Here is a 15,799-nt window from a genome sequence, read left to right on the forward strand (position 1 = left end):
ATTGACAGTCTGGAAAAATTCAGGGACCCCATTAATTCATTCACCTTTTCTAACGCGCTTAACACCTGTGACCAATCTCAAAGCATGGGATTTGAAACTGTGTTGCTCTGCGTTGTCTTGCTTCCAAGACAAATGCATTGCCCCTGAGCTATCCTCCCAGCCATTAAGAGGATTTAGTGGTCTCCTCTATGCCACATCTTATGTTCACTTTACCTCTTACTATTCCAGTTCTGGCTTGCACTCATTCCAGAGCATTCTAAAATTCTGGGTGTTTGTTTTGTAAGTTACTTTGCTACATTGCTCTTATTTGTTATTAATGAACAAAGAGAAAGCCATTGGTGCATCAGAAATCTAACTATTAAATCCATCAGGTTGCAGTTTATTCTGGCAAATGCTGATGGGGAAATTGGGACTGACGGAAGCCTTCATAGACCAAGCTTCGATGAAGTGAGTTCCAGATTTGAGTTCCTTGAGAAAAGAGGCACACGCACGTTGACAGTGTTTTTTTTCCAGAATGGGTGGTGAAATTGCCCATCAAAATATGAGAAAGAAGGACTTTCAATGTTAGGAAGACCACCTAATGATATATTCTTTCAAATATGTTTTATGGTAACAGAATGAAGAACTTTTTGGAAGGAGTAATGTGGTCTGTAAAACTTTCTTCAAGTTACATTTTGTACATTTCTTCAGGACACAGATTAATATACATGGATCAGTGACTTCTTTGCTGCTTTTATTGGATTTGTCAGTAGCTTTTGACTTGGTAGATTTTAAATTGTTGTTTGAAAGGGTGCAATCTGAGGCACTTTTATCAAAACAAGCAGCAGAATGGATAGTATATTTTTTTTACTGATAGAATTGTCAGGGTTTTTATTGTTGATTTGGCAGTTGACCCTGTAACCCTGGTCCAGGGTGCTCCACAGGGGTCCCGTCTCTCCCCGACTCTTTTTAATATATATATATAAAGCCTCTATTGTCAATGCTGGATGATGCTGGGGTCTTTTGCACGAATTATGCTGATGACTCTTAGATCATGTTAGTATTGTCAGCTGCTTAAATTGCTAATACGGCAGTGATTATTTTGTCCATATTTGGTCTTGTTTTATGTTTTGATGCTATGCCTTTTGCATTTCTTTTCTTATCCTGTTTGTCTGATTTTATATGCAGCGCCTGTTTGCCCCTGGGCCTAAGGCGCTTTAAAATAATTTATAATAAACTGTGCTGGTAAGCAGCAATAAACCATCCTTCAGAGTCCTTGATTTGCTTAGACCCTTGCACATAGTCTCCCACCTGACAACCTTAAACCATCTCTCAGAACAAAGCATGTCAGTCAAGGGTAGACTGGGAACAAAAAGAGGCCCTGGAAATAATGTTCAAAGTGGCCCATATTACACATTTTCAGCAAGTCAACCATTTTCCTATGGGAGAATTTGGAAATACCACACAAGAGGCCCAGGGTGCAGAGGCCTACCAGGAAATCTCCAGAGTTCCCTTTAGGCCAGTCCACCACTGATGTCAGCAAATTTGCCCTGGCACTGACGCAATGAAAAAACAAATATATATAGTAGTGGTTTATATAGTCCATAAAAGAAAAGTGATTGACAACATGTTAAGATGTTCATTGTTATTGTGATCGTTTTTGCATGCATCCCCCTGTGTTCAGCACCTTGTTAGAGGCAATCTTAATTGTGGCATTTTCTTGAGCCCAAGAATTTAGTTGAAAATCTGAACGTGCTGGTATGTGAAAGAACCATTGAAGCTAATTTGCTGACCTGCAGATGGCATTAAAACTTAGTCTCTACTTATGATACTTATATATCTAGTGAAAACAATTGTTCTGAAAGCAAAGTTTCAACATAAACCACGAGACATGGTGCTAACACAACATTATGGGGTACCACATACATCAGTTATATTTTCCACTCTTTTTTGACAACATGGAAAATAAAATGTCTTCTTTTTTAAGATTTGAAGTGGTTTGTAGTGAAAGGCCTAATATTCACAGTGTGTAATTGAAAGTAAAATCCAAATGATAAGATTACTCAGTACTCATGTACAATATAGTGATACCTGAATTACAAGTTGGGGCATCACACTTGGGTTTGAAATCTCTTTATATTGTATATATTTGTAGGTGAACGGCCATTTGTCTGTGAGTTATGTGGAAACTCCTATACAGATGTAAAGAATTTGAAAAAACACAAATCCAAGATTCACAGTGGTGAGTATTAACACATTTGCAACCCATGTCAAGTGTATGTACAGTATATGAAGGATGCATGTCTAATGCTCAAGTTTCTTCCATGGTTGCACGGATTTAGGTCGATTTTTTCTGATAGAAAGCAGCAGAGGACTCTCCTGCAACCCCACACTACCCCTGAACACCCTCCAACCCACCCACCAATATTGTCTCACCCCAAGCCACCATTTACTTTTTTAGTATACTATTCGACCAAAGAAAATTGACCTAAGCCAATTCGACCATTTGGTGGGCGAGCAATAGAACTGCTTCCTACATGAAGAGGTAACAAATGCATCTGTCACTGTTTTTAGTTTTTGTTTTTGTTTTAAATAATGCAAGCATTTTTCCATGCAACTACCTCATTCCTCAGATACAAATAAAGTTGGGTTACTCTATTATTCTATTATTTGTTATTGATTTTCATTGTTAAACCGAGGTGACACTTAAGTTACAGATTACTGGTTTAGAGATGCACACACTCACATCCCCAGCCAGACTCAGCACAGCATAAATAACATTTATGTCAACAATTCAAGAGTCCCCAGATCCCACCCTTTAAGCCACCAAATATATTTCAGCTTCTTGTAACAAACACACACACCGAAACGCACATACATCCCCAAACATACTCTACAAACTGAATTGTCCCAAAGTTCATGGTTACAATTCTACAAGAGTACACACAGAGTACTCGAATGCAACAAAATGCGGAGATGTATTGGTTGTTATGTGTATGAAGAATTCCAACGGGCGGGGTCTTTGTCTTTCTTATAGGATTGCTTCATTCCTTGGGAGGCTCCCTATAGGATTGCAACTGGTGGGTGCCAATTAGAGGCAATTGCGGAGTTGGTCAGGAGAGAATAGGAATGTTTTGGGCTTCCTCCTGAGGACACAGTTCAAGTTTAGAGGTGAGCAGGCAAAATATGGTTCCAGAATGCGACGCCAGAATTGCGTATGGTCATTCCCCTCCCCTGTGTGATCGCCAGGCTGTGTTCGTGACTCGACCAAAGAGTGGGTCCTGGGTTGTACCACGACTTAATTTTGCCTGCAGGTAGATTGGGGCATTACCCATGATATATTTGAAGGTAAGGTAGGGAAATTTGAACTTGATATGCTCTTGCAATGGTGCCATTGTAGTTCAGTGGTGCCTTTGCTGGTGTAGTCTCATGTTCTCATGCTGATATACCTTTTAATGCCTGTGTTATGGGCCTCCCAGGTTCACTCAGTTGGTGCAAAGATAGGCTAGCATGACGAGTGATTTCGAGAAAATGTTTTCTTTACCATCACAGTTTGAACTTGGTTTTCTTTGGTGACTGCAATGACTTAGAATGTCTTGCTGCAGTACACCCCTGGTTTTTGATGCAGAAGGAGAATGAGACAGGTTATTCGAATATTGTACGGTAATGGGAGGAAGGATGGATTATTAATGATGCGGAATGAATAAAATTGTTTGTTTGTTTGCTCTGGAACCATTACACCACTCTTGGTCATGCATCCCTCAAGTCTGCTGAGGCCTTCTACTATGTCCCGAAAGGAATTCTGTAGGCTTTGGGTTATGGACTTTCAAGTATATTTCCGTATTCCCTGCATATGAATGTCGCATGAAGTCGCATTCCAGATGGGATGTGGTGTAAAACATCAAGTCGTGTGGATCAGATTCATTGATAGTTTGTTTTTTTAATGGAGAAAGTTCTTTATGAAGAATATATCCACATTCTTAATGCATACAGCTTACAAAATGAATGTCCCAAATGTCATGGTTTTTGTTAGTTCTCAATGTATTTGTCGGGAATGTGGCAGATTACAAATTATTCTACTTGGACACAGTCACTATCCATTTACTACGAGTAAGACTTCACATTTTCCCGATACAAAGTGCAGCACGTTATATAGTGAAATACTGAGAGCACATAAGTCATTGTACAAAAATACATATTTTCAATGGAGAATCATTAAAATAGTGAACAATGATTACTGCAGGAGGGTACCCTCTTTGTAATATAACAGTATCTTGCATAGGCGTACCTCTGCTATTTTGACAGCCTCTTGATGCTCGGGTTGAACAAGGAGGGGTGTAGTTAGTGGGAGCAGACGGAAAGGTTACGTGCAAAACATGAGGGGTTGATTATTGAAGATCAGGAGTCTCCACAATCTATATAGTGGTGAGGGTAGGGTTAATGGCATTTGTGTTGCCATAGGGAAACGCAAGGCGTTTTGCTCTGTTATGTACTAACGAGTATGGCCTTGTGAGCATGGGTGGTTCTGTCTGTTGTGCAGTGGTGGTGTCGAGACTTGCAGCGTAGTGAAGAGTATTGAGCCTCTGTCCACAAATCACCCACAGGGAGAGAAAGATAAACACTCCCTGTGCGAGCTTTGAGGCCACAGGTGGTTTGTTGGTTGTAGAATCAGGTGGCGCCGAGGACTCCAGAGGCTGTTGGAAGGAAGTCGGGGTTAATACAGGCAAAGACAGTGCTTTAGTTAAGAGTGAATAAGGATACTTTCTTACCTATGTTCAATGGAAGGGAGCCTGAGGAATTGGTGCAAGGGAGCGCCGATGATTCAAACAGGCAAGTATCTGGAGGTGGAGACGAGCTGACCACCAGTAACCCGTAATGATTTCCAAGACTGAACAGAAGGAAGGTCTTAAACCTTCCAAGGGTCGAGATCCGGGTTGTAGCAAGTGAACAGATAGGGAAAATCCAAAGCAGTCCGTTAAGTGCAAAAAGGGTCCAAAGTACCAGTATCCGTGCAGAGTATCGGCAACCGTATCCAAGGAGCAAGAGTTAATCAAATCCGTGAGAGTAAGCCTGAGGTCGAAATCCGATGAGGTCAAAAAACGAGAGTCAAGAACGCCGAACAGTGTTAGAGAACAGCTGTGAAGCGGCGAGTCATTCAAAGCTCCCGGCTTTTATGCGAGCCGCCTCCCGATCACGTGAGTGGGGCTCCGTGCACGTGATCGGGAAGTTGATGTGCAACCAGGAAGCGATCGCGATCGGATGTTCCAGCCCGATCGCAATCTCCATGGCAGTTGCCATTGGAGATGAGGAAACAGACCACACCGTCCCCTTCGTGTGATCCGCAACCATCGGTGATGGCGACTCCCCTGCACCCTAGGTGATGGGACGTGAGGAGGGTTGGGCGGTGAACCGGGGAGCCTGACAGTATTTTGTATCGGAGTGTCATGCAGGGTGTTGTGTGGGTGTGTGACTGACCTATCGTGCATAACAGAGCCCCCCCTCAATGGCCCACGACCGCGTGGGCAGGTGGGATGGTCCAAATGAAAACGGGAGACCAGCCTCGGAGCATGGACGTCACTCGCGGGGACCCAACACCGCTCCTCCGGACCATAACCCGCCCAGTCCACCAGATACTGGAGACAACCACGAACCATACGAGAACCCAGTATACCCGACACCTCATATTCCACAGAGCCACCCACAGACACAGGGCCCGGCGTAGACCTAAGGCGAGTAGGAGCAGGACAAGGCTTTAGCAGAGATGTATGGAATACAGGGTGAAGGCGCCAGGAGGCGGGAACCGAAAGGCGATAAGCCACAGGGTTGATCACAGCAGATATCCTGTACGGACCCACAAAACGGGGTAGCAATTTGCGACAACCGGGCAGGCGGAGGTGACGAGAGGAAAGCCACACCCTGTCCCCCACTACATAGGAAGGTGCAACGGCCCTCCGCCGGTCAGCCGCAGATTTAGCAGAGACTTGGGACTCACGAAGGTGAGCGAGAGTCCGGGCATGAACGGCCGAAAGGTCACGTGCACAGGAAACAGCAGCAGGGTTAATGGAATGTGTAAGGTCTGGAACAGGTAAGGTGCGGGGATGTTGGCCATATAAGACAAAAAAGGGAGAAAAGCCAGTAGAAGAATGCAGAGCATTATTATACGAGAATTCAGCGAGATGTAGTACACTCAGCCAGGACTGTTGGTGCTGTAGAATGAGGCAACGTAAATATTGCTCCATGGCCTGGTTCACCCTCTCCGTCTGGCCGTCTGTCTCCGGGTGATATGCGGAGGAAAAACGGGAATCAATGCCCAAGAGGCCTGTGAGCGCCCGCCAGAACCGAGAAGTGAACTGGGGTCCCCTGTCTGAGATTATGATAGTGGGTAACCCGAAAAGACAGAAGATTGACCTAAAGAAAAGGTCGGCCAGAGCCGGTGCAGATGGGATGCCAGAACAGGGAACAAAACGAGCCATTTTAGAGAAAGAATCGACCACTACCCAAATGGTGTCGAAGCCCTTGGTTCGAGGTAGGTCTGTCACAAAATCCATCGACACTGTGTGCCAGGGCCTAGGAGGTATAGGCAAGGGAAGTAAGAGTCCCACTGGACGTCCCCGGCGATGTTTACATTGGGCACACACGGCGCACGTGTTGACATACCCTTCAACATCGCGCTTCATGGAGGGCCACCAACACCATCGCCTGAGGAGGTCCAGCGTGCGCTTCTGTCCAGGATGACCGTTAATGGCACTGTCGTGAGACCATTCTAGTGCAAGATTACGAGTGTCGGATGTCGGTAACCATAATTTGTTTTGTATGAATGGCAGCCCATCATGTAACACCGGATCCCACTCAGAGGTCTGTTCGGGATGTAACGAAACCCATGCGCGAATGGACTCTAGAAGCGGTAAAGGAGGAGTACAGAGGCAAATGACATGCTGATCTAATAGTTTTTCAGGGAAAACAGGCAAGGATACCCCACCAGGAGAACGTGATAAAGCGTCCGCCTTCCCGTGGGACAGACCCGACCGGTGTTTTATCTGGAAGTCAAAGGCTGCAAAGAATAAATGCCACCGCACCTGCCGACTATTGACACACTTGAGTGAGGCTAAATCTTGAATGTTACGATGGTCTGTGTACACCGTGACTGCATGTCTTGCTCCCAACAGGTGATGCCGCCAGACCTGAAAGGCATCCTTGATGGCCAACAATTCCTTCTCCGTAACCGTATAGTGCGTTTCTGTAGGGGTAAACTTTCGAGAATGAAACACCACCGGGTGTAGCCGACCGGAACAAGGACAATGTTGGGATAATACCGCTCCAAGAGCAAAGGAGGATGCATCCGCCTCTACAATGAAGGGGAGTTCCGGGTCGGGATGCTTCAGCACAGGAGCGGTAGTAAATGCAGCTTTTAGCGCATCAAAAGCCTTTTGGTGTTGTTCCAACCAGATAAAAGGCAACTTGGGGCTGGTCAAGGCAGTAAGAGGCGATACAAGAGACGAGAAATCCTGGATAAAGCGCCTGTAAAAATTCGAAAACCCAAGGAATGATTGTAGTGCCTTAACATTACAGGGTTTTGGCCAGTCCAAAACTGCACGAACCTTGGATTGATTCATTGCTAAACCCCCAGGGGTAATGTGGAATCCCAAGAATTCCACACTTCCAGTATGGAACTGACATTTTTCTGGCTTTGCATAGAGTGAAAAACGGCGAAGCCGAGATAATACCTCGCGGACATGTAGTACATGTTCTTTCAGGTCCTGTGAAAATATCAGAATGTCATCGAGATATACCGCTACACAGATGTCTAACAAATCATGGAAAATCTCATTCATGAAACGCTGAAACGTAGCAGGGGCGTTACAAAGCCCGAAGGGCATGACTACGTACTCAAACAGTCCGTAACGAGTGCAAAAAGCCGTTTTCCACTCGTCTCCGGGGCGAATTCTGATTAAATTATAGGCTCCGCGGAGATCGAGTTTCGTGAAGATGTTGGCGTGACTCAACCTGTCCAACAATGGTGTAATCAGGGGTATAGGATACCGGTTCTTTATGGTGATAGCATTCAAGCGTCGGTAGTCCACACAAGGACGTAAGTCGCCCTCCTTTTTGGGGACAAAAAAAATAGGGCTAGCTGCCGGAGAGGTGGAAGGACGTATATGGCCAACCTTTAGAGCCACTTGAATGTATTCTTTCAATGCATGTTCCTCTGAGGGGGACAGGGAGTAAATACGTCCTGAGGGAATGCTGGAATCAGGGATGAAATCAATAGGGCAATCGTAAGAACGGTGTGGTGGTAGTACCTCCGAAGAACCCTTGTCAAAGACCTCATGAAAGTCCTTATATTCCCTAGGGATATTTGTCGCCACCACCCCCACTATGTGAGACTCCAAGGACGTGGACGCTTCCTCGTGTAGGGTAAGTTGTGCGACGGCCCCCAAGGCACGTGAAGGAGATTCGGTGTCGTCAGGTGCGGTGAGGCAAAAATTCTGGCAGATTTCCGATTCAAAGTGAACCTGCCCAGACTTCCAGTCGATTAAAGGGTTGTGTTGATGTAACCATGGGAGCCCTAGTATAATCCCGAATTGGGGCATCGTAATCAAATCAAAGGATATGACTTCCTGATGTATTTTCTGTATAGTTAGGGTGATCGGGGCAGTTTGTTGTCGAATTGGGCCAGAAATCAGTGCTGTGCCATCCACCGCCTGTACTGGTTCCGGACGTTGTTTGGTAATCAGGGGCAGATTCAATGACCCGGCCAGGTTTATATCGACATAATTGCCAGTGGCACCAGAATCGATATAAATCGAAACAACATGAACGATGTCGGGTGTGGGTTTTAACGTAGCCTTTACCATCACCGGTCTGATCCTGCCAAATATGGGGAACCTGTCCGAGGGAGTTGAAGGATTGCTCGATCCGGCCCCCGGATCTAGGGTCGAGCATTCCGAAAAACCGGATTTTTCAACTTGGGGCGTCTGGGACAGGACTTTATAAAATGCCCACTCAGGCCACAGTAGAAGCAGGCATGGTCGGTTCTTCTGCGGTCCCTTTCTAGTTGTGTGATCGGGCTACGAATACCGCCTATTTGCATAGGTTCACCACCGGTATCAGAGGAGGGGGAGGATAAACCAGGAGTAGGGAACCCTGTTTCGAACCTGCGTTCGGAACGCCTTGCATCGATCTGTAGGGCGAGATCCACTAAGTCAGTATGAGATGTGGGCAAAGAAGGAACGACGGACATAGCATCCTTCATGGTACTATTAAGCCCCCGGTAAAACACTACTGCCCTTTTGGGTTCAGGCCAAGACGTTTTCAGCAGCCAGTTGGTTAAATCGGGCAATGTGCTCTATGAGTGACCCCTTTCCTTGAGTTAGATCCAACAATTCAAGATCCCGGGATTGGGCTTTGTGACGTGTGTCGAATACATGAGACATTTCTGTGACCAGTAACTCGAAATCATATAGGACAGGGCTATTGTTTTCCAGTAGGGGATTGGCCCATGCTGCCGCAGTGCCGGCCAGATGGGACAAGGTGAAAGCTGCCTTTGTGGTGGAGTCGGGAAAGGCCTGAGGTCTACAAAGAAAATGTAGCTTGCATTGATTTACAAAAGTGCGGTACTTTCTGGGGTCTCCGTGGAATCTTTCTGGAGCAGCCAAGGGAAAAGGTGTAGGCATGAGTACAGGAATTTGTGGTGCTACAGGGGGAGTAATAGGTTGGACAACTGGGGGTTGGGCAGCGGCTTCCCCAAACTCTACATCAGCAGGTAATGGGTGTTGTACACTTTGGATTAAATCTAACCTCTGATGTATAGCCGCGTTGGCGGCTGTCATGTCTGCCCTCAAAACTGTGAGTGCCTGTATCAATGCAGCCACGGGGTCCTCGGCTACAGGCTCCATACTCAACACAACGCAAGGCTTCACAGTCGGTCGAGACTTGCAGCGTAGTGAAGAGTATTGAGCCTCTGTCCACAAATCACCCACAGGGAGAGAAAGATAAACACTCCCTGTGCGAGCTTTGAGGCCACAGGTGGTTTGTTGGTTGTAGAATCAGGTGGCGCCGAGGACTCCAGAGGCTGTTGGAAGGAAGTCGGGGTTAATACAGGCAAAGACAGTGCTTTAGTTAAGAGTGAATAAGGATACTTTCTTACCTATGTTCAATGGAAGGGAGCCTGAGGAATTGGTGCAAGGGAGCGCCGATGATTCAAACAGGCAAGTATCTGGAGGTGGAGACGAGCTGACCACCAGTAACCCGTAATGATTTCCAAGACTGAACAGAAGGAAGGTCTTAAACCTTCCAAGGGTCGAGATCCGGGTTGTAGCAAGTGAACAGATAGGGAAAATCCAAAGCAGTCCGTTAAGTGCAAAAAGGGTCCAAAGTACCAGTATCCGTGCAGAGTATCGGCAACCGTATCCAAGGAGCAAGAGTTAATCAAATCCGTGAGAGTAAGCCTGAGGTCGAAATCCGATGAGGTCAAAAAACGAGAGTCAAGAACGCCGAACAGTGTTAGAGAACAGCTGTGAAGCGGCGAGTCATTCAAAGCTCCCGGCTTTTATGCGAGCCGCCTCCCGATCACGTGAGTGGGGCTCCGTGCACGTGATCGGAAAGTTGATGTGCAACCAGGAAGCGATCGCGATCGGCTGTTCCAGCCCGATCGCAATCTCCATGGCAGTTGCCATTGGAGATGAGGAAACAGACCACACCGTCCCCTTCGTGTGATCCGCAACCATCGGTGATGGCGACTCCCCTGCACCCTAGGTGATGGGACGTGAGGAGGGTTGGGCGGTGAAACGGGGAGCCTGACAGTATTTTGTATCGGAGTGTCATGCAGGGTGTTGTGTGGGTGTGTGACTGACCTATCGTGCATAACAGGTGGGATGGCTGACAGAATCAAGAGTGGTGAGTGTGAGTGAGATAAGGCACTGTTTGATCCCCTTGACTGCTGCTGTGTGTATGTTTGCTAGTCGATGTATCTATCTAGTCTTGGGTGGAAAATGGCGAGTGGGATCAGTTAGCTGATGGGAGGGTACGTTGGTTATACCATGTGTGGGAGTGCTTGGTTCTTTGTGACCCTATTTAGTTTGTGAAGCCGTACAAACGTTGTCAAATAATACAGCCGCCAAAATATGAAATACAGTGAAGAACCCATCAATGCTATGTCGCATCAGTCACAAAATGGGATGTTTTGAAATTAGACAAGTATATAAAACCATATTATAAGACAAGGGACTCCTAAATTTGTTTTTACCTAAATTGGGAAACGGTGTGTATTTTAGTTGGACGAGGAACCAGTGAGTTTTTCTATTGTGGGTCATGAAAAATGTGCACACAAAGATGAAATAATCGGTCTTCCTTTACATACAGTCTAAATAAGATTATTTTAAAGTTTTGTTTTTTAATGTGAGTTGGGCAATACATGTGTTTGGAGTATGATCAAGGCACAAGATAGTGAGGAGGTGACAACGTCGCAGTGTTGAGTTTAGAATTTTATTTGGAGGCTTAGGAGGAGGATGGAGCAATAAGGTCCATCTACTGAGTTAGAGGTGAGAATTTGAGTGAAGTCATAACTGTGGTGGGAGTGGATCGTACTAACAGTTTCAGCTTTGAAGCTGTTTCAGTGGAGATAACGAATTGGTTAAGAAATACTTGTTCACCGGTAATAGCCTGGTCTGTGGCTCAGTGGACTAATGCATGCAATACGGTATTGTATGTTGGACATCAGGGTCACAAGTTAAAATCGCAGTAAGTCCGCTCAGATTCTCATCCTTCAGCGTTCAGTACAATCCGTACCATTGAGTTGGGTCAGAATAAACATCTGTTACCATTGCCAAGGGAACTCCCTAACGTGAAAATGAGCTGTAAAAACACATCTGTTATTTTGAAAGATGAAAAGGAGAAGAACTTGCTGTCATCAGCAAAAAGGTGACGAGAAAAACTAAATGAAGTGATGAGCTTGCAAAAAGAGGTGGTATAGAGCATTGGTCTAGCACAGAGCTTTGGGTGACACCCACTAGGAGAGAACTAGGATTGGAGGTACTCTTTTTCAATGAATACACCTACGTCTCCTCCCTTTTCCTCCATACTTGCAGGATTACGTCCCTATGGAATGCACCTTGTGTAGTATAACTAGCATTGGCAATGCAAACAGTTTTGGATTTTTTGGAGGTACTGCAAATGCATTTTGCAGGCACTACTGTAGGGGTATTAACTGTATTCACTGCCCATCAATGGCAGCATCTGCAAAATGGTGCGACCACGTGCAGATATAATAGCAATGCCTGGCAAATGCCCATTGCTTATACTCAAGCCAAAACGTTTGGCTTTGCCAGTGACTGTTTTTCACAGGGCAGTCAAGAGCTCGGTAAAGAACCAAACACCACCTAAAAGTCCTGTGTCCCTCCATGTATGCCATTTCTTCCTAGGTGTACTCTAATGCAACGTTTTGGCTTCTATGTTTGGGATACACCTGCACATATGACTTCCCCCTTGTGCGCCTAACTCCCAACTACCAGTAATTATTTCCACACAAACGGGGAAGGAGAAACGTGTTAGCGCTCGTTTAGGCTCCTTTTTTCATGTTTCTTATTTTGGGTCGGCTTCAACTCTTGCCCCATGCTCGTGGTTGTCACTGCTGCCATTCATGCGGCAGGTCTTTTCCAGATGCTCACTAGCACCATTTGTGTATGGAAGGCTTGGGCACAGGTTGCTCTTGGGCCCTATGCAAAGTCTAATGCACTTAAACGTTGATCTCTGCAGCCCCACTGCCATCTCTTGGAAGAAATGTACCAACTAGCAGAGCTAGCTACTGGATTTCATTATGGGTTAGTCTACCTTTAATTCTTTTGCAGGCACCCCAAAAAGGTGACGTGTTCACTGCATATTCATCCCGCTGTATTGGCTCTGCAAGCTCTTCCTCCACAGATTTATTTATTTATTGGTCATTTGTTAGGCGCTTATACAATTGGCAACAATTGTTTCAATGCGCCCTGCAAGATTCTGGAGGCATTTCAGTGATGCCCCTTGAGCCTAATCCCACCATCCTGAAGTCCTACTTTGGTGGCCACGTCTCGTCTTGTGAAGAGGTGTCTAATAGTGCCAATGGGGCTTTAAAATGTCTAATAGACCCTCTCATACCAGATCTGGGCTTAATACTTAAGGGCTTGCCCCTGGCCACCTTCTGTCCACTTCTGCCACATCTGTGCCATTAGGTACGGAGGTTTCTTCCATCTTGATTCTTTCCTCGACCAGTGTTACACTGTCATTGTGCCTCTTCTCCCCTTCAGATCTGTGCTGTCATACACTGGAGGATTGTAAAGGGGCCCTTCATCCCAAAAGGAGGTAGGCATATCTCCACACCGTCCACCTCCCTAGATAGCCACACCTTTCCTCAAGGCTCGGATTCTTTGGTTTGACCATAGGGCCAGTTTGGGTACTGGGGCATGCTCGTGGCAGGGGATCAGTTAGACCCCTTGCTTTGCAGCATTGCACGGGACAATGCTGTGGCTGAGTGGAGTTTAACCTTACCTTGCACTTTAGCAGGCTGTACCTACATCTGTACAGTACACCTGTTCTTCCCTTGCCCGAGACTTTACTGTCCCACATTCCTCTTTGCTACATAAACTCCTAGGTTCTCAGTCCTGGGTTTGAGAGGTTACCGCAGCCGTCTTCTTTCCTCTTCAGCTTTACTCCTGTGGCATTAGAGCTTGTCCATGTTGGGTTTTCTAAAGGGCTTTAAGAAGGCTTCCATCATCCCCCTGCCTCTTGCCCTCTTTACCACCTGCACTGATCTTCTACTTGCAGACATACCACATGCTCCTGCCACCTCTGTGTTTGATCGGGGTCTCACCCCAAAAGGCTGTCTTGAAAAAAGTGTGCCCACCCATACATTCCTAGTCTTCCTTGCTGTGTACTTTACATCGTCATTGTGGTGCATTCCTATGCTATCTGCATGGTGTTCTTTAACCTCCTCCTGAAGCCTTTCTGCTTTTTTCTCTTTATGCGTCCTGTCTCTCACCAACAGAGGGTCTCCTCCACTCACCCTCTGATGTTTTCAACCAATGTCCTTGCTCTTTTTACCCAACCTCATACAAATGATTTTCAGCAACCCCCTCCTTATAACTTTGCTCCCCTCACTCCTCTAGCTCCCTCCACACTCTTTCCAACTCCAGCTCCCTCCACACTCCTTCCAACTCCTTCTCCACTTTCCAACCTTATAATTCCAAACTCCTTCAGTCTCCTGCTTTGCTTTCCAATCTTATCCAAACTCCTGCTGCACTCACTCTCCAAACACCCACTCCATCGGAGTGGCTCCTTCAGTTTATAGATCCTTGTGTTCCCTCCCCTAGTATTGGGCTCTGTCTGAGTGCCTGGCCTGCACCTGTGAGACTTGTTGAATTAAGGGGCTGTGATTGGTAGGTCTTAATTGTTCCATCTGGGTGAGCTCTGGGTGTTTGAGGTTGGGTCAGGTCTTGAAAATGCTAACCTGCTTGTTTGTTTATTTTCATGACTCTGGAGGATGTATGGTTCCTCTCAGCCTCTCAGCATTCCCCTATTGATTTACAGGAATGTAAGGGTGGAAAAAGCCCTTTTGAATCTGTCACCTCTGTCCAACTTTCGTTGTTCACGTAGCCGGGAAGCAAACAATGTGTTTGCAGGGAACTGTAAAGTGTCGGGGAGCTTTTCAGTTTGCTTTTGATTTTTTTGCATGGCCTTGGAGCGTGACATCTGTGAAAAAATCGAGTGAGCTTTTGACATCTGTGTCTGCTCCCTGTGCAGGCGTTGCATGGGAATGTAAAGCATTTCTGATGTCTGAGTGGGTGTAAAGACTGGAGGGGGTATCTGTACTTCTGCTATATGGCAGAGTAGAGGCACAGAGCACCCCAGCCAAGGTTCACTATATGGTAGCTATGAAAGATCAACCAAGGCTTAAGCTCTCAGGAAGTGATGCGGGCTGGTTCTTAAGTACAGTGAGTCCCCAAGCCCCCACAAAGAAATATCCACACACTACATTATGTGCTAACACAGTTCTTTATATAACAATAAGGTTCAGAGATATATATACACACAATTCAATAACACACTTGAAATTCTATAATGATACATCTATACAATTCTATGTGGTACCACACTTAGACTTTAGATTCCTTTAAAATTCATCAACTGCTGGCAGTTATAATAGAGCATACAAATCATTCAGTAATGTCTATCAACATAGATAATAAGTAAGGAAGGCTGGTTAAGGTTAAGCAATGGCAGAATGCTTTCTTTGGATATAGATGCACAATTCTGAATGAGGACCCCCCCAACGTGGGCAACATGTAATAACATTATTTACAAGCCCGGTCCATAAATGCTCAATAAGTGTCATGGCCACTGGGCAAGAACCACAGGCTCCACAACATAAAGGGTCCAGTTGGACCCATTCCTGGTGCCTTAGGCGCCAGGCTCATGAGCAAGTGTGCCCTGCACACTTTTATTTTGGTGTAAGTGCTGGTTTCCCCCTGCAAGGCCTCCATGTGCATCCAGGTCGGGTGTGGCCTTAGGAGAGAGTTGGACTGCACGTGCAGCATCCTGTAGGATTGGCAGGGTGGGGCCACAAGGCAGAACTAATGGGCGTGGCTGGAGACACGCTATTTAAGCCTGCCCGCATGCAAGCGCTTCGCGTTAATCTGCTTATAGCAGCGGAACGCTCACTGCCGCCTAAAGCGCAACCTTACCTGATTCAAGCAATAGCTGCAGTCGGAGCGCATCCTTACCTGATTCCAGCAGCAACCACAGTCGCAGCGCATCCTTACCTGATTCCAGCAGCAACCACAGTCGGAGT

General features: G+C 46.1%; 1 protein-coding gene across 10 annotated transcripts in view; it reads left to right on the top strand.

Annotated features, from left to right (window-relative positions):
• The window catches only part of MYNN (myoneurin), a 504,100-nt gene that overhangs the window by 431,214 nt on the left and 57,087 nt on the right, over nt 1-15,799 (top strand). For all 10 annotated transcript variants that reach the window (XR_011276089.1, XR_011276088.1, XR_011276090.1 and 7 more), the window contains one exon: nt 2,135-2,221. Coding sequence is in view for 6 of the 10 variants with exons in the window: in XM_069618524.1 (XP_069474625.1) it covers nt 2,135-2,221 (87 nt within the window). In the remaining 4 variants the exon portion in view is untranslated. The remainder of the gene's footprint in view (nt 1-2,134; nt 2,222-15,799) is intronic.

This window comes from Ambystoma mexicanum, chromosome 10, assembly GCF_040938575.1.
Source record: "Ambystoma mexicanum isolate Mex_15411 chromosome 10, UKY_AmexF1_1, whole genome shotgun sequence".
NCBI classification, from domain to species: Eukaryota; Metazoa; Chordata; class Amphibia; order Caudata; family Ambystomatidae; genus Ambystoma; species Ambystoma mexicanum.